The sequence below is a fragment of the Podarcis raffonei genome, chromosome W, assembly GCF_027172205.1.
Source record: "Podarcis raffonei isolate rPodRaf1 chromosome W, rPodRaf1.pri, whole genome shotgun sequence".
Classification (NCBI taxonomy): domain Eukaryota; kingdom Metazoa; phylum Chordata; class Lepidosauria; order Squamata; family Lacertidae; genus Podarcis; species Podarcis raffonei.
The window spans coordinates 17314171-17340290 of NC_070620.1; the positions used below are offsets into that span (position 1 = coordinate 17314171).

The 26120-nt window shown below is 43.2% G+C and overlaps 1 protein-coding gene across 1 annotated transcript in view; it reads left to right on the top strand.

Moving 5' to 3' along the window:
- The first annotated feature begins 9196 nt into the window (after positions 1-9196).
- LOC128405981 (craniofacial development protein 2-like) overlaps positions 9197-26120 on the top strand; it is a 61128-nt gene continuing 44204 nt past the window's right edge. Inside the window, exon 1 of the mRNA XM_053373035.1 lies at positions 9197-10381. Within this exon, the coding sequence (XP_053229010.1) occupies positions 9372-10381 (1010 nt within the window). The 5' untranslated portion in view covers positions 9197-9371. The remainder of the gene's footprint in view (positions 10382-26120) is intronic.

The following is a 26120-nucleotide window of genomic DNA, read 5'->3' on the forward strand; positions in this document are numbered from 1 at the left end:
TCCACCTGGAGCTGGATTGGGTGGCTCCTGCTGACCAATCATACTGCTGCATTGTTCTAGGACCAATCAGACTGCTACATTTGGATCCTATTCAACTCAGTACATAACACAGACAGATTGGCTGGCTGCGACCGTGACGTGAGGCCAGGACTCCCCAATGGCACAGGGGCAAGACACGCCCCCGCTAAGCACGGGCGCCAGCCTGCAACCCCGCCCTCCTGTGAAGGAGAGTGGCTTCCTCACCCACTGAAGTAGTATAGCCCAGCCACAGGTTCACCCCCTGAGTAAAAATAAAACCTGGGAGCCCAGCCTTAGATGGAGGCATCACAATGATAAAAAAAGGGGAGACCACTCATTTTCCATCTTGCGCAAGACTAAATTATGTCTGTCTCCATTTCCAGCATGGAAATGGAGGAAACCGCTGCCCCACCACCATGACCTGGTTTCATGGATATTTTAAGAAAAATCTGCACAAATCCTTAAAAAACCTGCATATAACTTAATTGTTCGGTTTTTACTTTAAAAGAATATAACAGTTACAAGGTGATCTAAGGGATGTCCCCCCCACTTGTCTCTGCCCAGATCCCTCAGGGCCCCAGACCTCTCCAAAGCCCCATGAGCCTGTTAGGATATAGTTCCGTTCCACCTTAAATGGTCAGGCATGATTGTTGTGTGTCACATGCCTATTTACTGTCTTGCTGGGAACTTCCGTTTTGTATATAGCTTTTGTTTTGGCTGTTTTCCTGGACATGGATGCAAGCAGTCATGTTTTTCCTTTGTTCTGATCTACGTTGAATAAAGCTGTAAATATGCTCTCCTGGCTGAATCTTCCGTTGTGGAAACTCTGCAGAAAGGGCGTGCACGAGTCTTGGAATGTGTCTGAGGCTCGTGTCGCTAATTGACTGATGCTGTTCTACGGGAGACCGGAGATCATCCGGAGACAACGTGGATGCCTGCCTGATGCCTCCGTCTCCCTGGAAGTATCCCAACAACAGGTTTCGGGCCCAGATTCACGGTGCTTACAGAAGAGTAAGACTGCTGAAGACTGCGAGTGGTATGTGGAAAAGGGAGGCTTTTCTGATGCCTCGGCAGAGACTTTGAAGTCCGGTAGACTAATTAGGCTGGCAGAGAAATGCAAGCAGGCCTCGTAATTTATGACCTGCCGAGATAAGGAGTCTTTGAAGGGAATAAGGCTCACGGCTGAAGTAAAGAGCTGAAATGGAGCTTTTACAAGCCTCGGATGGGGTTCCGTGCCCAAAGCTTAATGGCCACAATTATCAGACCTGGGCAAGGTACTGTGAGGGCCAGTTGAGACAGTTTGGAGTGTGGCACACTGTGTCTGAAGCCCCTCCAGTTCCTCTGACAGATAGATGGAGGGCCGATGATTCAAGGGCCATAGACATAATCGTCTTGTCCATCTCTCTGGAGGAAATTGTAACACTGGCTGGCAACATGACAGCAAGTCAGATGTGGAATGCTTTGAAAGTAGCCCATCTGGCAGCATTTCCAGCACAGAGTTTGACTGCGTCGGAGGTCCTGGCTGTTTCCCAAATTGAGAGTGATCGCAGGGATGCCGAGGGCACCGGTTGCAAGCTGCAGGGGGAGCTGACTGTGACGTCATCCCAGACAGCATTCCAGCCTCCAGGGGAGCCAAGGAGTCGGCAGCTGAGAGCTCTGTTTCCTGTGAGAACCAAGGTCATCTTTACAGAGACCGGAAGGCAAAAGGTAAACAGAGACAGAAGCCTGCAGATGGCCAGAAGCAGAAGGGGGTGGAAAGCCCAGGCCAGTGAAAAAACAAGGCTTTGTTTGCTGGCACTGCTTCTCCAAAGGCCAAAGGCAGATTTATTGTTGATTCTGGAGCCACAAGGCACATCTGTGCAAATCCACACCTGTTTATCTCCTTCACGCCTCAAGATGGAGAGATCCAACAGGCTGATGGAAAGACGTTGAGAATTGCAGGAGTCGGGACAGTGAAACTGGCAAGTCTGCATACAACCATCAGTGAAGTACTTTTTGTTCCAGATTCTGCAGACAATTTGCTCAGCGTCCCACAGCTGACTGGGTGAGGCTTTGAAATTTCCTTCAAGAAGAGCTTCTGTGTCATCAGGAAAGGCAAAGAGGACATTTTGCATGCAAAGTTTATAGATGGCTTGTTCTTGATAACTTATGATGACAATGCTGTTGATGTGTCTAATGTTGAATCTTATTGTGTTGCACAAACTAACAAAGTTCTTCATGCAGGATGTATTCACGAGGCGCACCAAAAATTTGGTCACATGTCTTGGCAGGCACTAGCCAAGATGTCTGGTTTGGTTCAGGGTTTGAACATCAAGCCCTGTAAGTTTCACATGAAATGTGTATCTTGTGCAGAGAACAAGGTGAAGGTTGCTCCAAAAGGCAAGGTGTCTAGCAGACAGGCTTCCAAACCCTATCAGCTAGTCCACGCAGACCTAGTTGGTCCACTTGCGCCATCTTTGGGTGGAGTAAGGTACTTCATGGTTTTAATTGATTCTTTTTCCAGGTACATTCATGTGTTTATGCTCCAGCAGAAGTCAGAAGCGTTTCCTAAGTTCAAGGCATTCTGTGCTTGGTTGGAGAATGCTCACAACAAACGCATTGGCTGTTTGTTTACTGATCGAGGCAGTGAATTCACTTCTCAGCAGTTTGAAGCTTTCCTGACTGAGAAGGGAATCCAGCACAGCCTCTCAAGTCCTAGATCTCCATGGGAGAATGGACTTTGTGAGGGAGCAAACGAAACTTTGCTGCAAGGCCTAAAAACCTTGTTGCATGATGCCAATCTCCCTGAGAAATATTGGGGTGAAGCTTTATCGTACTTCCTTTATTCCTATAACAGGAGACTGTCATCACCTATTGGTTGTACTCCCTATGAGAAGATGTTTGGTAAGAAACCTTACGTCAAGCACATGAGAATCTTTGGTTCTGACATGTGGGTACACACCCCACAGAGCAGCAAGCTTGGGAAGCGTGGGGCACATGGTTTGTTCATGGGGTACGAAAAAGGTGCATACAGGGTATTCATGACTGACTCAAAGTCCATTAGGTTCACAAAGAGTGTTGAGTACAACCCTAAGTGGGGGGGGGGGATGTTGGGATTTTCCAGTCACTCACAGGAAGATGAACATGTTGTAAAAAAAGCAGATGATGTTGAGGTAGAAGAGGAAGTTGAGGATGATGATCAGAGTTTGGATTCCAGCTTAGTAGGCGGTGCTGCTGCTGTTGTCAGCGACAGTGATGACACAGCAGACTACAAGAGCTCAAAGGCCTCAATCAGACCATCTGATGCGTCTGACACTGAACTGGAAGAACCACTGTTCACTATTGGCCACTTTTCTCCTAAGAAGGAGGAGATGAGTGCAGAAGACTTGCGTCTAGTACGCAGATCTGAAAGGGCCACAAAAGGCAAACCTCCAAAGAGATTTGCTGATGAGTTTGCTAAGACAGCAACTGCTGCTCTTGGAAGGTGTGGGAACCTTCAAGCTTCAAAGAGGTTCAGGAGTTGACCTCTAAAGATGCTGAGCCATGGCTTCATGCCATGAAGGTTGAAGTTGATTCCTTGGATAGGAACAAAACATGGGAGCTAGTCCCAGTAGTCCCAGGAATGAGACTGGTTGGCAGCAAATGGGTCTTCAAGGCCAAGACAGACCAGACTGGCAAGGTTGTCAGGCACAAAGCCAGATTGGTCGCCAGAGGTTTTTCACAGGTACCAGGACAAGATTACCATGAGACCTACTCACCCACCGTCAAGTATGAGAGCATTAGGCTAATGCTCAAGATTGCTGCAGAGGAGAAACTGCACGTTTCTCATCACGACGTGAACACAGCTTTTTTGTACGGGATTTTGGGGGAGGATCTGTATATGCTTCCACCTGATGGAGTGCAGATAAAGAAGGGAATGGTCTGTAAACTTTGGAAGTCCTTATATGGTTTCAAGCAGAGTGCCAGGTGTTGGAACACAAAACTCACTGAGACATTGCTTTCTCTAGGTTTTCACGAAGGCAAAGCTGATCCATGTGTGTTTGTCAAGGAGGAGCGGCAAAACAAACTGTATTGTTTATATTTTGTTGATGATCTTCTAATGTTTTGGAAGAATCAGGCTTTCTACCAAAGCACCCTCGCTCAGCTGAAGGAGCACTTTGACATGAAGGATCTTGGTGAGGTATCCAACTATCTTTCTCTACAGGTGGAGAAGGACCAAGCAGGTAATTTTCTGCTACACCAAACACAGAAAATTGCTGATGTATTAACCAGATTGAATTTGGTTGATGCAAACCCAGCAGACACACCGATGGTGACAGGTTACAAGGCAGATAGTACTGCTGAAGCATTTTCTGACACCACACTGTACAGATGCATTCTAGGCAAGTTGAATTTCATTGCTAGATGTTCAAGACCTAACATAGCTGTAAGCACTAACCTGCTTAGCAGACATGCCAACAGGCCTACTGTTCAGGATTGGAAAGCTCTGAAGCTTCACCAGTCAGAAGACTGGAGGTCTTGAAATCTTTGCAGATGCTAGTTTTGGAAGTGACACCACGGATGGTACAAGCACTTCTGGAGTATGCTACATGTACAACCACTGTCTGTTTGACTGGCTGTGGAAAAAGCAGACGACAGTAAGCCTAAGTTCCTGTGAAGCAGAACTCAATGCCCTGTCATTTTCACTCATGGATTGTGAATGGTTGATGCAACTGTTTCAGGACATCAGAGTTTCTGTGAAATGTCCTATACAAGTGTATCAAGACAATAGATCCTGTTTGGCTTTGCTGAACTCGGAGAGTTGCAAGCAAAGAACCAAATACTTGCAGATAAAGTTACATCGTGCAAGAGAGTGTATTCAGAAAGGACTCATTCAGGTGTCCTACATGCCAGGAAATAAAATTCTTGCTGATCTGTTGTCTAAGGTTGTTAACAAAGAACAACTTAAGGTTTATGTACAGAGGTTGCAATTGGGTTGAACCACAGGTACTGCAGGTTACACGGAAAGGGGGAGGATGTTAGGATATTTCCGTTCCACCTTAAATGGGCAGGCATGATTGTTGTGTGTCACATGCCTGTTTACTCCCAGCACTGTCTTGCTGGGAACTTCCGTTTTGTATATAGCTTTTGTTCCTGCTGTTTTCCTGGACACGGATGCAAGCAGTCATGTTTTTCCTTTGTTTTGATCTACGTTGAATAAAGCTGTAAATGTGCTCTCCTGGCTGAATCTTCTGTTGTGGAAACTCTGCAGAAAGGGTGTGCACGAGTCTTGGAATGTGTCTGAGGCTCGTGTCGCTAATTGACTGATGCTGTTCTACGGGAGACCAGAGATCGTCCGGAGACGACGTGGAGGCCTGCCTGATGCCTCCGTCTCCCTGGAAGTATCCCAACAGAGCCATAAACCACAGTTTGGAGGCCTGCAGCCTCTTATCAACCCCACCATTACTCAGACTATCTTGGCTGGTTGCTGGTTGAGTTGATGATGAGCAAGAGGCCAGTTCAACTGCTTCTTTCGTGCTGTTGTTTTAGTCCAAAAATTTAATTTCCCTTGGTTCTAAGGGGGTGGCTAGCTCATGGGGCTCCTGCCACTGTGTACATGGAAACAGTGAAAATGTAGCCATAAAGTCTCTCATTACATTGTCTCAAGTCTAAAAGTTATTTTTCAAACAGTACCCCAATACAACTAAGAATATCACAGAATTGTAGAGTTGGAGGGTACCCCAATGGTCATCTAGTCCAACCCCCTGCAAGGCAGGATATGTTTCAAAACAACACCTGAAATCTGAGGCAGAGACTTTTCACCCATTTAGGGGGGAAATGCCTTCCATTGTTCCTGGAAAGTACAAATAGTGGGCACCTGTCGTATTTCACTGGAGATGCTGCTCCAAAAAAGAAGGGCCATTGTGCTGAAAGCCTTGCTCCGAGTTACTTACTTGGGTGGGCATGTAGCTGCTCTTGAAGCTGAGTCCATTCTGTGGGGCTGGTTCATCGTTTAGGCCTTGTAACATGTGCTTTTAAAATAAACAAAAAAAGCAACCTAAGAAGAATCTATCCCTGTAACATTTATCATCATTTCTGCTTCCTGGATAATGAACACCTAAAGTGATTTTCTATTGCTCGTCATTTATCCAAAATTGTTCTAAATGATAGGAGGAAGCAAATTGAAAGGTTAATGTCACCTCTTGCTTTCTGGGGGAGAGGGGAGCTGATTGGGGCTTCAGTGGCCATCCGGGGGTTCTTCAGTTGGGGGGCTGCCCTTGAGACTGACCCAGAAACTCCAGCGGGTGCAGAATGCAGAAAGCTTTAAGGTGCTGGTTTTAACCTTTAAAGCCCTATACGGCCTAGGACCCTCGTACCTACGGGACCGCCTCTCCTGGTATGTCCCACAGAGGATTTTACAGTCTTCAAATAAAAACATCTTGAAGGTCCCTTTAATAAATTTTTTATTAATTTTTCAACACATATTAAAAGACAATACAAAGACAATACAAAACAATACATAAACAAACAAACATATAAACACGTATAATTTCTTAACCTTCTTTTCCTTAAGCCTTCTTTCAGCGACTTCCCCATACCTCCTTTTTCTGCATCCCTGTTTTAAATCTTTCCAGCAACCCCTGATTTTAATTACTTATAACACTTCCTTTAAATCCTTTTTCTCATGTCCAGTTGTTTATCGCTGCAATTCTATTTTGCATTACTCTAAACATTTTAACACTCATTAATTTTACAACAGTTCTTAAGATAAACTTTAAATTTCTTCCAATCTTCTTCCACCGTCTCTTTCCCTTGGTCGCGGATTCTGCCGGTCATCTCAGCCAGTCCCATGTAGTCAATCACCTTCGTCTGCCATTCTTCCAGTGTGGGTAGTTCTTGTGTCTTCCAGTACTTTGCTAAAAGTACTCTTGCTGCTGTTGTCGCATACATAAAAAACGTCCTATCTTTCTTTGACACCATTTGGCCTACCATGCCCAGGAGGAAGGCTTCTGGTTTCTTCACAAAAGTGCATTTAAGCACCTTTTTCATTTCATTATAAATCCTTTCCCAGAAAGCCTTAATCTTTGGGCACGTCCACCAAAGGTGATAAAAAGTACCTTCAGTTTCATTACATTTCCAGCATTTGTTATTGGGCAAATGATAAATTTTTGCAAGCTTGACTGGGGTCATGTACCACCTATAAATCATTTTCATAATATTCTCTCTTAAGGCATTACATGCCGTGAACTTTATACTGGTGGTCCATAACTGTTCCCAGTCAGCAAACATAATGTCATGTCCAATGTCTTGTGCCCATTTAATCATAGCTGATTTAACCATCTCGTCCTGTGTGTTCCATTTCAACAGCAAGTTATACATTCTTGACAAATTCTTAGTACTGGGTTCCAAAAGCTCTGTTTCTAATTTCGACCTCTCCACCTGAAAGCCAATTTTCCTGTCCTGTTTAAAAACTTCATTTATCTGGTAATAATGAAGCCAGTCTCTTACTTTAGACTTCAATTTCTCATAACTCTGCAATTTAACTTTTCCCTCCTCATACTCTATAATTTCCCAATATTTCGGCCATTTGGATTCCATATTTAATTTTTTCACTTCCTTAGCTTCCATCGGTGACAACCACCTGGGGGTTTTGTTTTCCAACAAATCTTTGTACCTAATCCATACATTGTATAGGGCTTTTCTAACAATATGGTTTTTGAAACCTTGGTGAATTTTAACCTTGTCATACCACATATATGCATGCCAGCCAAATCTATTATTGAACCCTTCCAAATCCAAAATATCTGTATTTTCAAGAAGCAGCCAATTTTTCAGCCAGCAAAAAGCCGCTGATTCATAGTACAGTTTTAAGTCCGGCAGGGCAAACCCCCCTCTTTCTTTTGCATCAGTTAGTATCTTAAATTTTATTCTGGGCTTTTTGCCCTGCCAGACAAATCTGGATATATCTTTTTGCCACCTCTTGAAACAATCCATTTTATCCACAATCTGCAATGTTTGAAACAGAAATAACATTCTCGGCAAAACATTCATCTTGATAACAGCAATTCGGCCTAACAAGGAAAGTCTCAGACTTGACCATATTTCTAAATCTTTTTTCACTTCTGCCCAGCATTTCTCATAGTTATCTTTAAATAGATTCACATTCTTGGATGTCAAATTTATCCCCAGGTATTTCACCTTCTTTGCTACCGTTAAACCAGTATCACTCTGGAATTTCTCTCTTTCTGCAACTGTTAAATTTTTATCCAGTACTTTCGTTTTCTGTTTGTTCAGCTTAAAACCTGCTACTTGACCAAATACTTGTATTAACTCTAAAACTCTTCCCGTACTAGTGTCTGGCTCTTGTAAAGTTAAAACTAAGTCATCTGCAAATGCTCTCAGTTTGTACTGTTTAGCTCCGACCTGAATCCCTTTAACCAGCTGGTCCCCTCTAATCATGTTTAATAAAACCTCCAGGACAGATATAAAAAGCAGTGGGGATATTGGGCATCCCTGTCGTGTCCCTTTTTCAATAGCAAATTCTTCTGTAACCACATTATTTACAATCAGTTTTGCTTTTTGTTCAGAATAAATCGCACTTATACCATTCTCAAAACCTTGGCCTACCCCCATCCCTTGGAGATTCTTTTTCATAAAACTCCAAGAAATATTATCAAATAAAAACATCTTGAAGGTCCCAGGCCACAGAGAGGTTAGGCTGGCCTCAACTAGAGCCAGGGCTTTTTCGGCTGTGGCTCCAATCTGGTGGAACGCTCTGTCACAAGAGACTAGGGCCCTGCGGGACTTGACATCTTTCCGCAGGGCTTGCAAGACAGAGCTGTTCCACCAGGCCTTTGGTCAGGGCACAGCCTGACTCCCTCCTTTGGCAATCTAGCCCAATGGTTGCCATCAATTTGATTTGAATTAATTTTATAATGAATGATTTTAGTATGTTGTACTATTTTATTGTTGTTAGCCACCCTGAGCCTGGCTTCGGCTGGGGAGGGCGGGGTATAAATAAAATTTATTATTATTATTCGGAATTCAGATAATATCATTGCTGGATTAAGTCAACAATCTGAAGGTTGAAAACAAAAGAGGGGAAGGGGAGGAGGGAAGCAATCAGCAGGCCTGAGGTCAGTGCTTCATTGTGAATTGGACATGGCAAAATGGCCTCTTTCTGCTTATGCAATAAGGGCCCAGTACTGTTAATAGCCCCTTCATGGATCACTGCCTTGCCGTGGCGAAGGGGCTTGAAGAACTCAGAGAAGCTATGAACTACGCCGAGCAGGGCACACAAGATGAACAGGTCATAGTGGAGAGTTTTGACCAAACATGATCCACCTGGAGGAGGAACCGGCAAGCCACTCCAGTATCCTTGCCAAGAAAACTCCATGGACAAAGACAACAGGCATATAAAAGTTATGACGCTGGAAGATGAGCCCCTCAGGTCGGAAGGCGTCCAACATGCTACTGGGGAAGAGCGGAGGGCAAGTACAAGTAGATCCAGAGCTAATGAAGCGGCTGGGCCAAAGCTGAAAGGACGCTCAGTTGCAGATATGCCTGGAAGCGAAAGGAAAGTCCAATGCTGTAAAGAAAAATATTGCATAGGAACCTGGAATGTAAGAACCATGAACCTGGGTAAGTTGAAGGTGGTCAAAAATGAGATGGCAAGAATAAATATTGACATCCTGGGCATCAGTGAACTAAAATGGACGGGAATGGGCGAATTCAGTTCGGATGACCATCACATCTACTACTGTGGGCAAGAAACCCATAAAAGAAATGGAGTGGCCCTCATAGTCAACAAAAGAGTGGCGAAAGCTGTACTGGGATGCAATCTCAAAAATGATAGAATGATCTCGATACGAATCCAAGGCAGACCTTTTAACATCACAGTAATCCAAGTTTATGCACCAACCACTGGTGCTGAAGAAACTGAAATTGACCAATTCTATGAAGACTTACAACACCTTATAGAAGTGACACCAAAGAAGGATGTTCTTCTCATTATAGGGGATTGGAATGCTAAAGTAGGGAGGCAAGAGATAAAAGGAACAACTGGCAAGTTTGGCCTTGGAGATCAAAACGAAGCAGGGCAAAGGCTAATAGAGTTCTGTCAAGAGAACAAGCTGGTCATCACAAACACGCTTTTCCAACAACACAAGAGACGACTCTACACATGGACATCACCAGATGGGCAGCATCGAAATCAGATTGATTATATTCTCTGCAGCCAAAGATGGAGAAGCTCTATACAGTCAGCAAAAACAAGACCTGGAGCTGACTGTGGCTCAGATCATCAGCTTCTTATAGCAAAATTCAAGCTTAAACTGAAGAAAGTAGGAAAAACCACTGGGCCGGTAAGATACAATCTAAGTCAAATCCCTTATGAATACACAGTGGAAGTGAGGAACAGGTTTAAGGATTTAGATTTTTTTAAAAAAAATAAATTTTTATTAATTTTCCATACATTCAAATCATTTATCCAAATTTTACCAAATTTTAACAAAATTCATATTTTGAACTTCCTTCAGCTTCCCTGACAATCATCCATTTTTACCCTTTAATGCGCATTTCTTTAATTGCATTGCCATTTGTCCTCCCTCCTTTATTTTATTTACATTCAGCAATACCTCTTAAAAAGTTTTTACAGTGCTTCTTGAAACCCCACTAGCGTTGTTTGCACCTCTCACACATTTTTCAGATAATCAACAAATTTCCCCCAATCTTCGATGAACTTTTGATTTCGAACATATCTTATTTTCCCAGTCAATTTATCCAGTTCTGCATAATCAGTCAATTTCATTCTCCATTCTTGAATCGTCGGTATTTCCTCTTGTTTCCATTTCTGGGCCAGAAGAGTTCTTCTAAGTCAAATCCCTTATGAATACACAGTGGAAGTGAGGAACAGGTTTAAGGATTTAGATTTGCTGGACAGAGTGCCTGAAGAACTATGGATGGAGGCTCGTAACATTGTACAGGAGGCAGCAACGAAAACCATCCCAATGAAAAGGAAATGCAAGAAAGCAAAGTGGCTGTCCAACGAGGCCTTACAAATAGCGGAGGAGAGAAGGCAAGCAAAATGCGAGGGAGATAGTGAAAGATACAGGAAATTGAATGCAGATTTCCAAAGAATAGCAAGGAGAGACAAGAAGGCCTTCTTAAACGAGCAATGCAAACAAATAGAGGAAAACAACAGAATGGGAAGAACCAGAGATCTGTTCAAGAAAATTGGAGATATGAAAGGAACATTTCGTACAAAGATTACCATAATAAAGGACAAAAGTGGTAAGGAACTAACAGAAGCAGAAGACATCAAGAAGAGGTGGCAAGAATACACAGAGGAATTATACCAGAAAGATATGGATGTCTCGTACACCCCAGGTAGTGTGGTTGCTGACCTTGAGCCAGACATCCTGGAGAGTGAAGTCAAATGGGCCTTAGAAAGCACTGCAAATAACAAGGCCAGTGGAAGTGATGGTATTCCAGCTGAACTATTTAAAATTTTAAAAGATGATGCTGTTAAGGTGCTACACTCAATATGCCAGCAAATTTGGAAAACTCAGCAGTGGCCAGAAGATTGGAGATCAGTCTACATCCCAATCCCAAAGAAGGGCAGTGCCAAAGAATGCTCCAACTACCGCACAATTGCACTCATTTCACACGCTAGCAAGGTTATGCTTAAAATTCTACAAGGAAGGCTCAAGCAGTATGTGGATCGAGAACTCCCAGAAGTGCAAGCTGGATTTAGAAGAGGCAGAGGAACCAGAGACCAAATTGCAAACATGCGCTGGATTATGGAGAAAGCTAGAGAGTTCCAGAAAGACATCTACTTCTGCTTCATTGACTATGCAAAAGCCTTTGACTGTGTTGACCACAGCAAACTATGGCAAGTTCTTAAAGAAATGGGAGTGCCTGATCACCTCATCTGTCTCCTGAGAAATCTCTATGTGGGACAAGAAGCTACAGTTAGAACTGGATATGGAACAACTGATTGGTTCAAAATTGGGAAAGGAGTACGACAAGGCTGTATTTTGTCTCCCTGCTTATTTAATTTATACGCAGAATACATCATGCGAAAGGCTGGGCTGGATGAATCCCAAGCTGGAATTAAGATTGCCGGAAGAAATATCAACAACCTCAGATATGCAGATGACACAACCTTGATGGCAGAAAGTGAGGAGGAATTAAAGAACCTTTTAATGAGGGTGAAAGAGGAGAGCGCAAAATATGGTCTGAAGCTCAACATCAAAAAAAACGAAGATCATGGCCACTGGTCCCATCATCTCCTGGCAAATAGAAGGGGAAGAAATGGAGGCAGTGAGAGATTTTACTTTCTTGGGCTCCATGATCACTGCAGATGGTGACAGCAGCCACGAAATTAAAAGACGCCTGCTTCTTGGGAGAAGGGCAATGACAGGCCTAGACAGCATCTTGAGAAGTAGAGACGTCACCTTGCCAATAAAGGTCCGTATAGTTAAAGCCATGGTTTTCCCAGTAGTGATGTATGGAAGTGAGAGCTGGACCATAAAGAAGGCTGATCGCCGAAGAATTGATGCTTTTGAATTTTGGTGCTGGAGGAGACTCTTGAGAGTCCCATGGACTGCAAGAAGATCAAATGCATCCATTCTTAAGGAAATCAGCCCTGAGTGCTCACTGGAAGGACAGATCATGAAGCTGAGGCTCCAGTACTTTGGCCACCTCATGAGAAGAGAAGACTCCCTGGAGAAGACACTGATGCTGGGAAAGATGGAGGGCACAAGGAGAAGGGGGCGACAGAGGACGAGATGGTTGGATAGTGTTTTCGAGGTTACCAGCATGAGTCTGACCAAACTGCGGGAGGTAGTGGAGGACAGAGGTGCCTGGCGTGCTCTGGTCCATGGGGTCACGAAGAGTCGGACACGACTAAACGACTAAACAACAACAACAACAACAACAACACTGTTAATAGCTGAACATCAGGCAGATATTTCCTCTTCCACAGCTTCATGTGCTTAGTTACTTATCTACTTATCCATTATGAGCCACTCTGAGCACAAACTAGATTGATGGCAAATAGGGAATGGAAAGGAATTCAGTTTGGTTCTGTTGTAAACAAAATCTGCCCTTTTCCCCTTATGGGGTATCCAAGAGCCCATATAGAGTCCTTACGTAGGTTCCCTATTGGTAGGAGAAAATAACAGAGGCCAACCAGAGAATATTGAGAAGCAAAGCAGCTAGTAAGCCTGATCTTTATTGAACTGTTGCAACAGGGTCCTCACTCACCACACACAGGAGGGAGGAGGAACCCAGAACAATGGCGCGCAAGGCCTTATATAGACATTTTGAAATTGCCACCCTGTAGATCAAGACCACCCCCAGAAACATCATACATACATCACACAAGGGGTGTAGTTCAAGACCACCACCCCAGATATATCATACCTACATCACAGAAAAGGTGATCTAAATCAGAAATTTGAATGTTGTTTTTCTCCTGTCGTTGTTTATCACCTGTCTGGCAGGTTACTTGATTGGATACCCTGCTTACTTGATTGGATACCCTGGGGAGCCTGGCCAGTCTTTTGTAATGATAAATACTTAGTAATGATAAATACTTAGTTCCTGAGTCAGGTCACAGGCTCACACTATTCAAACACAGATATACCCTTAAGACAGGATTTGAGAAGGAAAAGTCAATGGGGAGGCCTTTCCATTTTCCTTTGACCTTGCAGAGAAAACATTTGGTCAGTTTGGAACAGTTTGGGAATCAAAAATGGTTCCAGGTCAGTCTTCCTGTGCTGATCTATGTACATGGTTGGTTGGTACACTTATGAACATTTAACATATATCTAAGACCTCAAAATTCCTATCACAGTTTGTATTTTAATGCAAAACCACTTGATTTCTGCTTCCTGAAACAATATGTGAAATAAGATGCAGCTACCCTTTGAAATCCACACTCCTCTGAATTTTGCATAAGCAGTTCTCCCTCCTAAAAACGTACAAAATGAACATACTAGGGGAAAGTATTTATAAAGATGCATAAGTTAGTGTAGCTATATACAAAAAATGCTTTAAATTAAGGGCATTGGGAAGAACTGCATACAACAAGGTGCATATTTAGAAGTAATGCAAACTAAAAGGCTGAAGAATCTTCATCGGGACTTAATTTTTTTTTTCAAACAGAGAATATATATACCCTCCCCTTGTCAGGGCACAGTGGGAGTGTCTCTCACAGAGTTCTCTCTAGAAAATTTATAGGAAAACTGTGAGCTTCAGCTCCTATCATGTGCCTTTCTAGCAAAACATAAATTGTTGGTTTTGTCTGCAGTTTAAATATCCAACACCAAGGTTTCATAGCTGAGTGGGGATTTGAACCCTGGTCTCCCAAGTCCTAGTCCAGCACTTTAACCATTACACCATATTGGCTCTATACTGCACAAGTTGGTCAATGGTTTAAGTGACATGGAATCATACAGAGTTCATCATATATCCCACTGGTCATGTGATTGCTCCATCTGCTTGATACTCAGTGCATGTTGACTCTATCACCATCAATCCTTTTATAGCTCCATCATTTCCATCTGGTTGCAGTCTGAGAGAACAGGATGCTGGACTGGATGAGTCATTCTTTTGACTCAATACGATCTTTTTGGTCAGACAACAAACACTGACTGCCATCACTATGTGTGGCATGATGGCTAAACTGTCACCTGTCTGGTGTACAAATTGCCTCATACTGATTCAGGTCACTGGTCTTTCTAGCTTACTTTGGCTACACTGACTGGCAGGGGTCTCTCCCAGACCGATCTGTAAATGGACCATGGGAACTTCTGCATGCAAAGCAGTTGCTCTGTCTCCAAGCCAGAGTCCTTCACAGCCTTTTGAGGTATGACAAGTGCGGAGATATCACCAGAAAGCATGACAGGCATTGGTGGTAATAGGGTTCAGCTGGTTCAGGTGAGGTCACAACCATAAAGAAAATGCACAGTTTTCACAGATGCCTAGATATGTCCCAAACTCCCATGAAATAACCACTACAAAAGTCATGGAAGGGCCATAGCCTGAGACGTCAATTTGAACGGAAGATTGGGGGGGGGGGCTGATGACATTCGAGGTGGAGCCGAGTGCAACACTGGAAAGCTGCTGTGAGTCAGTGTAGATAACACAGAGCTAGGTGGACCAATGGTTTGACTTAGCATAAGGCATCTTCCTATGCTCCTAACAATCAAATAAAGAAAATCAGTCAAAATCAGTATTTGGAAAACCAACCATAAAATTCAGCAGAACAGATAAAACCTATAGCCAGCTTGCAGATACCAGGTTGAGACAAAATTTAAAAGGTATTCATCTGCTGCTAAGTGACACCAGAGTCAGTGCTGTCCTCTGGAACAGCACCCCACTATGACTAAAAAGACCTTCTCTGAAGTGAACACCTGCCTAACTGCAGGTGGGGAGAGGCAAATCTGAGAAGGGTCCCTCAAGATTCAGGCAGTGTCAGGAATTGCGGACACATTTATGTGAGGCTGCCCTTTTGTGGTGATTCATCAAACTGCAAGTGGCAGTCTTCATAGTGAAAAACCTTTTGGACTGACTCTGTTCACCTAGGTCCTGGGGTTTTTTTGGGGGGGGGGTAGGAAGGAGCAGAAATGGCTTCCTTTTCAAGCTCAGACTTGCTTGAGCAAAATGATCCTTCCAGTGGTTTTCTTCTAGAAAACTGCTGCTGATACTTACAATGAAGTTGTTACAGTTACGTGCCACACTTTTAATCAGTGCCCTTTGTCTAGGAATAAAAGGTGCCAGTACTTTGTACCCTTGAGTACCCCCGGGGGGGGGGAGCACTGATCCTTCTGAGCTCGGGAGTGTTTCTGTATTCTGATTGATTTCTCCTGCCTTATTCTCACAATCCAAAGGAGAAGTCCTTGATTTCATCCCCTAAGAAGGAGAATCTGATTGCAGGAGCATGACTCTGAGGCTGATGGGAGTAGGAGTAAAGGGTGCAGTTTCCCCATCCCTGACATACATTCACATCAAAGAAGAGAGAGAGAGAGAGAGAGAGAGAGAGAGAGAGAGAGACTGAGACTGCTTTATTGCAATGCAGTATTTAATCAGTGCACATTAGCAAGGTGGAGAGAGCCCTGGTGGATCAGATCAGCTAGTCCAGCATCCTGTTTCCCACAGGAGCCAATCAGATGTATCTGGAGAGCCCATAAGCCGGACACCCTTTCTCTGTGTCCTGAATTGTGATGTGGAGAAAGTGGAAAGAGAAAAGTTTTCCTCCCCTTCTCTAATACTAGAAAATGAGGTCACCTAGCAGGGCTGAAGGGTGGGAGGCTCAGAATCAGCAAATGGAAGGACTTCTTCACAAAACATGTAGATAAGCTATGGAACTTATTGCCACCATATATAGTGATGATCAGACAGGCAGCTTTAAAATAGTGTCGGACAAATTCAGGGAGGGCAAACCTGTCCGCAGCTAGTAGGCATGATGGCTATGTTCTTGATGTTCATGATGGCTTTGCTATGAATCATGGGTGGTGAGAGTTGCTGTTGCACTCAGAGCCTTCTTGTGGGCATTTCATGGACACTGGGTTGCAACTCTGCAAACAGGATGCTGGATTATATGGGTCCTTAGTGTGATCCATCAGTGCTCTTATTTTATGATCTTAATATTGAGATGGAATGTGGAGAGGGGAGAGGCACAAAATGTACACAATGAGTTGAAAGCTGAGGCCAATGATTTGCTCACAATGATTTGTATAAAATTCAATTGTATCTTATGAAAATGAATCAGTGGAGGATCCCTAGTGATTAAATTTACTTTGGAAAGATGCCCTCATAATCTGGAAAACTGGGGCAAAGATAAAAATGAGGCAGCACTGAAGAAGTCTCCTTGTTTGAGAATGCTGACTACTGTTGGGGAAAAAAGCCTATCCGTCGCAAAAAAAAATAGAGAGGGAAGTTAAAACTTTCCCCAAAGCTTGTCCCTCTAAGGATGGTTAGCTTTACAGACTTGTCCCTTAACCCAGCAGTGACACATTAAATTACTAAAATTTCAATAACTCTTACTGTATCTCCATGGAGACATGCACCATATGGAGTTAATTAGCAGTGCAATAAAACAATCAATTAGTTCCTTAATTAGTTTTCCTGGGGAAATGATAACAAACACAAACAATGTATTCAAACAAATGTCCAATCCTCATTGATGGTTTAGTGGCCCCATGGAAGAGGTTTCATGCTGGGTCCTCTTAGTGGGCTTCGATTTATTCTAGACTATTGAGAGCCAACTTCAGCAGCTCAAACAGCCGTGCCTTTAATCTTGAAGATCAATTCAATACCTGAATGCAATGGAGGAGAGGAAGGTGGGGAACCTCTCATTAAAACGGGGAGGGGGAAAATGAAAGAACAGAGAATACAAAATCCCTTTGGCAAGATGATTGCGGGAGGCTGGTAAGCTGTGGTGCAGCAATTTGTGTCGTGGAAAACATCTTGCAGTGCTGGAATTGACAAAAAAATTCTACACATTATCTCAACATTAGCGATCAGGTGGGATAACTGGACCTTCATTATTCAAACAGATTAAGAAGATCAATAGAGATTGTCTCAGCCATTAATTTAAGAACTAACAGCCGAGTGTTAGGGCATCAAGTCTCCTGTTTGAGGGATGAACTGGGTTGCTCCTTCCTCCTTATAGAATCATAGCGTTGGAAGGGACACCAAAGGCCATGTAGTCCAACCCCCTGCAATGCAGGAATCACAACTAAGTATCCCTGGCAGATGGCCATCCAAACTAAGAACATCCATGGAAGTAGAACCCACCACCTTCCAAGGTAATCTGTTCCAAATGTCAAACAGCTCTTATTGTCAGAAAGTTCTTTCTAATGTTTACTTTCTTGACATTTGAACCAGATGCTCTGGTACTTCCCCTCTGGAGCAGCAGAAAACATGCTTGCTCCTTGTCCATATGAAAACCCTTAATATACCGTATTTTTCGCTCTATAAGACGCACCAGACCACAAGACTGGTTTTTGGAGGAGGAAAACAAGGGGAAAAAATATTCTGAATCTCAGAAGCCAGAACACCAAGAGGGATCGCTGCACAGTGAAAACAGCGATTCCTCTTGCTGTTCTGGCTTCTGGGATAGCTGTGCAGCCTGCATTTGCTCCATAAGACGCACACACATTTCCCCTTACTTTTAAGGAGGGGAAAAGTGAGTCTTATAGAGCAAAAAATACGGTATTTGGCTATCATATCACCTATCATTTATGGATCATGAAAACCACCACTGACATTGGCAAGGAAGGAGGGTAATTACATCAAGTCTTCTCCTGTGAGACTTATTCTAACTTCTATCATCAGCTGCCTGAGAAAAGAACTGGCTCCCAGGGTGTAGTGATCAGGTGGGATTGCTATGAGGAATTATAACAAATATAGAGTAAGCCATCTGTGTCAGCAATGAAAGCATTGCGTTGACTGGGTTTAAACTATTTTGATATGATTCTTGATCAGCTTTCCCATCTACCTTTAGACTTTTTTTATAGTGGTGTCCCAATATCGTGTCTCTTTGTTCCTTTGTTTTAAAAATCACCATGCAATCATGTGTGATTTTAGAATCCTTTTTAGGACCAAATCTGTATGCTTTGTCAATCCACAAATTTAATTCTTCTTTTGAGATCTCCCAATAAGTTGAAAATTCTTCAATAAGCCAACCCTTCAAATTGTCCTGTTCCTTCTGGACTACTTCTCTCAATTTCAAATGGGCCTCCTTCTGCTTTAATTCAAGAAACGCAATCGAATTTAACGCCTGCTGCTGGAAAGTCTCTAAGTCCCGGACCTTTACCGTTTCCAGTTGTGAAATTCTTTCCTCATGTGAAGTAATATCATACCTCACTGTCTTCAGGTCCTCTTGCAATTCAGAAAAGTCATTCCTCAAGTCCTGAATGTTTTTTGATTCCCTCTTACTTCTGTTTTAATTTCCTGAAGAAGTTGCATTACTGATTCTTCAAATGTTGGTGTTCTAGAGTCTCTTCTTGGTTTAATTTTTGCCCTCTCTAATCTCTCTGATTTTTCTGTCTTGTCTCCTTTGTCTCCCCATCCATAGTTTTTTTTTCCAAGGTCAGCTACAGTCACAAGGGGGAGATAGTATGATAAATAGACTGTTTCCCAGCTGCAGTAATCACCACTCCAAAGTAAGAGTCTTTCCTAGCCTCAGTCTTTCAATCTGACAAATACAAGTCTTTAGAAATCTTTATATTTACTCCTTTAATCAAATCGACCAAAATTTGTTTCAAGCCTTTGGCTTAGTAGCAGAAGGTGGAGATACAGTTCCAAATATTTTTTGAGCTCTGGCAGCTGTAGTTACTTTGTTATTTGGACACAAAAAAATTGGATTCCAGGTGGAAAAATCAAAATTGGAAACAGAACTGCTAGATCCCAAAACTAAGACTTTGTCAAGGATGTATAACTTGCTGCTGAAATGGAACACACAGGATGAAACGGTGACTGGGAACAGTTATGGACCACAGGTATGAAGTTTACGGCATGTAATGCCTTAAGAGAGAATATTATGAAAATGATTTACAGGTGGTACATGACTCCAGTCAAGCTTGCAAAAATCTATCATCTGCCCGATAATAAGTGTTGGAAATGTAAATAAACTGAAGGTACATTCTTTCACCTTTGGTGGACGTGCCCAAGGATTAAGGCTTTCTGGGAGATGATATATAATGAAATGAAAAAGGTATTTAAATATACTTTCCTGAAAAAACCAGAGGCCTTTCTGCTGGGCATGGTCAGCCAATTGGTGCCAAAGAAGGATAGAACTTTCTTTATGTATGCCACGACAGCAGCAAGAATACTTATTGCAAAGTATTGGAAGACACAAGAGCTACCCACTCTGGAAGAATGGCAGATGAAGGTGATGGACTACATGGAACTGGCAGAAATAACCGGCAGAATCCGAGACCAGGGAGAAGAGTTGGTGGAAGAAGATTGGAAGAAATTTAAAGATTACTTACAGAAATATTGTAAAATTAATGAATGTTAAAATGATGTTGGATTAAACTTATGTGGTTTTTAGCTATAACGCTATAAGGAGTATGAAAAAAACGGGGTATTAACAGTCAAAAGTTAATGTTACATATTATTTCAAGATTAAAGATTAGGATAAACAAAGAGGGGAAGGATTTGCTGAACTAACAAATTGAACTGGAATACAAAAAGGGAGGTGTGAGGAGGTCCGGGAAATAAGCAAATGAAAGAAAGTGATGGAATGATGGAATTGTTTTTTATCTATTTTTATTTTGTATTTTTCTTTTTTCTTTTTTCATATTGTAAAATTCTAATAAATATCTGTTAAAAAAAATAAAGGTAAAGGTAAAGGTACCCCTGCCCATACGGGCCAGTCTTGACAGACTTTGTATTTTTTCAAAGCGGTAAACGAAAGTTGAAAGTATCCAATCCCTTTGTTACATCACAATGGAGTCTAGCTTTCCCTCACCCTGGGAGGTCTGCTTCCACAAAGAAGATATAACAGTTCAAACAGATCCCCAATTCTTCTGCAGGGAAGTTTACTTTTTGTCTCCCCCCCCCCCCTGCTAGAAAGGGGGTGCAGGAAACACTTGAAAGTTTCTAAAAGAATGAAGTTAAAGTTGTGGCTTTTCGTAACGTTAGCTGCTTTCACTTTTCTTCAGTGGAAGGGACCGACCTCCATTTTTAAATCCCTTTCCTTCCCAATTTGTAGTTCCAAATTAGATCGCTTTACTCACGGTTTTCAGAAGAATTAAGTCCACAATTCTTTTTCTTTTTTTTCCTTGGAGGAATTGGCCACTCACGATCGCCAGACTCAGAGCTTCGCACTTTTTTTTTTTTTTTTTTTTTGCAACCACAAAAACTAGCCCGTTTATTAAGGCATTTTTAGTGGACTCTAGTCCATTTCTGCTGTGTAGTCCAGGAAAGCTTGTACCACTTTTTTGCTGGAAGAGACTCCCAGGGCTACCGCATTGGAAATTAAACACCTGCATTTCTAGCTATCCTTTCTCTCTCTTTTTTTTTAATAAATGTTTATTGAGGTTTTATAAAACAAAAAGATCATCATTTCAAATAAATAAATCAATTAGATAAAGCCCAAACAGAAAACAGAGAACAGAAAAACAAGAAAGAATACACACTTAACAAAAAAAGAAAAAGAAGAAAAAAGAAAAATCCACTTTTTAAATTTCAAAATTCCATGTCCCTCTGTCCTGACCTCCTCACGTCTCTCTTTTTTGTGTTCCTCTTTGTACCATCAAATTCAGCAAATTCTGACCCTTTTTCAAACCTTACTTATAATTATATATTTCTAGTTATTATGTCTCAAATTTCCCTTATCTTAGCCCATTACTCCACCTTATATACTATGACATAATATTATTCTGTTCATAACCCCCTTCTCCTTTTTTAAAAAATTCTTCTTTTCATTCACTTTTAATCAAATCCCACATGCCCTGTTACCTTCACTTCCCACATCATGTTAACACTCAAACATTTTACAATATTTTTGTAAATAGTCCTTAAACTTTTTCCAGTCCCGTTCCATCAATTCTTCTCCCTGGTCACGGATTCTGCCAGTCATTTCTGCCATCTCCATGTAGTCGATCACTTGCATCTGCCACTCTTCCACGGTGGGTAGGTCTTGTGTCTTCCAATACTTGGCGAGAAGAATTCTTGCTGCTGTTGTTGCGTACATAAAAAATGTTCTGTCTTTCTTTGGCACCAATTGGCCAACTATGCCCAAAAGGAAGGCCTCTGGTTTCTTAGGAAAGGTAAGTTTAAATACCTTCTTCAGTTCATTATATATCATTTCCCAGTAAGCCTTAACCCTTGGGCACGTCCACCAAAGGTGAAAGAATGTTCCATCAGCTTCTTTACATTTCCAGCACTTGTTGTCAGGCAGGTGATAAATTTTTGCAAGCTTAACTGGGGTCATGTACCACCTGTAAATCATTTTCATAATATTCTCCTTTAAGGCAATACATGCCGTAAACTTCATACCGGTGGTCCACAACTGCTCCCAGTCAGCAAACATAATGTTATAACCTATGTCCTGCGCCCATTTAATCATCGCTGATTTGACCGTTTCATCCTGTGTGTTCCATTTTAACAGCAAGTTATACATCTTTGACAAAATCTTAGTTTTTGGTTCTAGCAATTCTGTTTCCAGTTTTGATTTCTCCACCTGGAAGCCAATTTTTTTGTCCAGATTGTAGGCCTCTCTTATTTGATAATAATGAAGCCAATCTCGCACTTTATCTTTTAGTTTCTCAAAACTCTGCAATTTCAATCTGTCACCTTCTTGCTCCAAAATTTCCCAATATTTTGGCCATTTGGCCTCCATATTGAGCTTTTTCTGGGACTTAGCTTCCATTGGTGACAGCCACCTTGGGGTTTTGCTCTCCAACAAATCTTTATATCTTATCCAGACATTAAACAGAGCTTTCCTGACAATATGGTTTTTAAATGCCCTGTGTGCTTTAACCTTGTCGTACCACAAATATGCATGCCCAGAGCTTCGCACTTTGAAGAAAGCGAGTTGATTCGCTTGTGCCACCGCCTCCAACCCCACTCACACTTGGCACTCTTTTTCAGAGCTTACCGGGGAGCAGGGGAGTCGTTCCTGGCACTTGCAGGAACTCCAGATCCTCAGAACGCTCGATCTGAGGGTTTTTCAGGGCGCCGCTGCTCTCTAGTGGCTCTCCCCTGTCTTCAAAGCACCAGTGCCCTTTCTGCGAAAGAACTCCTGTCCGCCATATTGGGCGAGCCAACCCGGAAGTTCAATTTTTGAGACGAGTTTTACGTAGGAATTGGAGTGCCAGGTGGATAGGAAGTCTTCATTGGTGGGCATATTTGACACCAGCAGTTCCCCCCTTTGTCGAGGTACCGTGCCTACGGGATGTAAGGGGTCTTGGCGGTATAGATAGGTGAGGTTTGTAGCTAGTCCTCCACACCTTTGTGGGCCAGTAGTGTCCCACTCTGTGGGTGCAGGGCCAGTAGTGGAGTGATACCAGCCTTCTAGGTAGGCTTTGCCTTCCCATGTAGAGGCTAGACCAATGTCCCGTAGGCAGACTCCTTGGAGGGTAGTAGGACGGGGTGTAGAGTCGACACGTTGGCAATAAAATCCATGGATTAGGCGGTCCGTTGGGTGATTGCAGTCTGTATAAATTGACTCCCCTCCTCCATTGTCCAGTAATGTCCATGTGGAGTTTGGAGTTTACAGGGTTAAAACTCCTTGGTGTCCTGTATCTGGGGAGGGGCCTGACGCAGGGCCATACACTTTGTCTGTCTTTGTCTGTGAGAGTTGGTTTCACTTTAGACTGAGAGACGCTGCAGAGAGACTGCGTGTGCTTTTTAGCACTGGAGAAATGCCGGAGGTTTCTGATGGATTTATTGCTTGTAAATAAACATTTTTAGAGATAGCAACGAACTGTCTCTGGACTTGATTTATCCCTCTAACTCACACGGACGGCAGGACCGCTGCGACTCTGTATTTTCTGCCCAGGTCAGCAGAGCTGCACAGCGGAAGTGCTGACTGGATGGCAGGATTTAATCAGCAAAGGTTATGGGTCTCCCGTGTTTCCTGCCAAGTGTGAGGAGGGAAGAAGACTGCCAGCTTTAAGCTGCTTTGAGCTCCTGCCCGAAGGGCAGTGGGAGACGCTGGTGGAGAGCGAAGCCAAGAGAAGGCTGCTGCTTTGAAGGACCGGCTAGCTGGCAACACGTGAGTACGCTTAAGCCCCGGGGGGAGGAAGATGGCTGCTGCTCAGCCACAGCCAGACCAGAGGGGGCTAGAAGATGCCCAGAGAGAGTTGTGAGCCCAGAGGGGGCTGGGACTGTTCCAGGAAGCTGTTTCTGTGCTTCGACACGTCTGTGTGGTGGACTGTGTGCTGGAGAGAGGCTGAGAGCTGGGAAGAGGAGGAAGGCAGTGGCAAGCTGTTCCTCAGGAAGCTATGCACCCAGGAGTGGGGGTGCAGGCCGTTCCAAGAGCTCTGGGAAAGCCAAAGTCTCCGAAAGTTGCTTGTGCTCTGAGGCCAAGTCCAACAGTGAAGGGCATTGTTCCGCAGAGGCTCTGGAATGCAAGGTCAGACACCTGCTAGGAAGGCAGATAAGCGACGGTTCTCAGACAGCGAAGCGTGAGAACACCCGCAGAGGCCTTGCAGCAACCATGACCAGAAATCTGCCAGAAATTGGAACATGTGTCTGAATGAAGCCTTAGAAGAGCTAGGTTTCAGGAGAAGTGTTGCTGACAGCTGTCTCTACCTTAAAGGTTCAGGTGAGACCCAGCAAGCTGCTCAGATTTTTGTCGATGATATTTTATACATAGCACAGACAGGTAAACAAGTGGAGAAGTTTGCTAGGGAGCTTGGAAAGCGGTTCAAGCTAAAGCAGCTTGGAGATGTCAAATCGTATTTAGGCATAGGGATAACCAGAACGAAAGATGGAAGCTTCTTGCTCAGCCAGAAAGGTAAGATTGAGCAGTCGCTTGAGAAGTTCAGAATGTCTGAGTGTGCAGGTGTCAAAACTCCCATGGAAGTTGGATACGTGAAAGAATGTCAGCAAGTAGAACGCGCTGTGTTCAAAAATGCTGAACTCTTTCAATCAGCTCTGGGTAGTCTACTGTATCTGTCACAGTGGAGCAGACCAGATATAGCATTCGCTATCAATCTGCTCAGTAGAGAGGCTTCAAGTCCAAGTGTACAGTGTTAGGATATTTCCGTTCCACCTTAAAAGGGAGCAGGCTTTGTGAGTCACAGAGTCTGCGTATTTCCTGTTCACAGGAAGTTTATGTTTTCTGTTGCTTTCGTTTCTCTCTCTCGGTGCCTGAACACTGAAGCAGGCGGTCATGTTTTTTTCTTTGTTCTGACCAACGCTGAATAAACTTAAATAATGCTCTCCTGCGTGCATCTTTCGCTGTGCATTATCTGCTGATAAGAGCGTGCATCAGCTCTGGAATGTGGCAAGCTATTTCTGGAGCTCGTGTCGCTAATTGCTGATACTGCGTGTCTACGGGAGATCGATGGACGTCCGGAGGCGACGTGGGGCCATGATGGACTTTGTCTCCCTGGCAGTATCCCAACATAAAGGCCTGGAATGGTATTAAACGGGTGCTGCGTTACCTGCAAGATACCAAAGACTTTTGCCTCAAGATGTCAGCTGAGGGTGGTGTCAAGCTTACTGCCTGGGTGGATTCGGATTGGGCTAACCTTGAGGACCGCAAATCAGTGTCAGGCCTAGTGGTGAAGTTTGGGAACTCAGTAGTTGGGTGGAGATCCCGAAAGCAAAGTCTCATAGCGCTTTCGTCTACTGAAGCTGAGTTCAGTGCGCTATCAGAGGTTTGCAGAGAACTGGAGTTCTATGCGTGTTTGGTCCAAGAACTCTGTGGAGAGCATTGTCTGCCCATCGTGGTGCATGAAGACAATCAGCCGTGCCTCAAATTGGCCGAGACGGGGCAATTCAAGGCCATGACCAAACATCTGGACATACGTTTTCAGAATGTGTGTCAGAGCGTTTGTGAGGGGCTAGTTGCTCTGAAATACTGTCCCTCAACCAAGAACCTCGCTGATGGTTTCACGAAACCGTTAACCTTCCAGAAGCATGAGGAGTTTTGTGAAGGTCTGTGTTTGGGGTGAGCATTGTTGCTTGTTTCCCCCAGATGCAGGACAAGAGGGGGTGTGGAGTTTGGATAGATAGATAGATAATACTTTATTCGGCTATAAGCCCACAAGGTAAAACCAGTCAATAAATAAAATAGCATTTTACATTCTAAAATATCAACTAAAATATTTCAACGCATAATCACCTTCACGTTACATACAATCTCTAGATGTACCATATTGTGGCCTTGAATATAAAGATGGTGGATAGAGTTTACTAGATTTTTAATAGTCATGCAGCATTCCATGAAGTCTTTTATATGAAAGAACTGAATTCAGGAATCTGGCAACCTGTGATGTTCTATAAGAGTCAATGTCCTGGAGTAGATAGGCTAGTTGTAATTCAGGTGGTTTAGCAACAGTTTCCAAAATGATTGAACTCAGAATCCTTGATCGGGGAACAATATATAAAGGACAATTAAACAAGATATGATAAAGGGATTCTATTGATTTGTTGTCACATGCGCATAA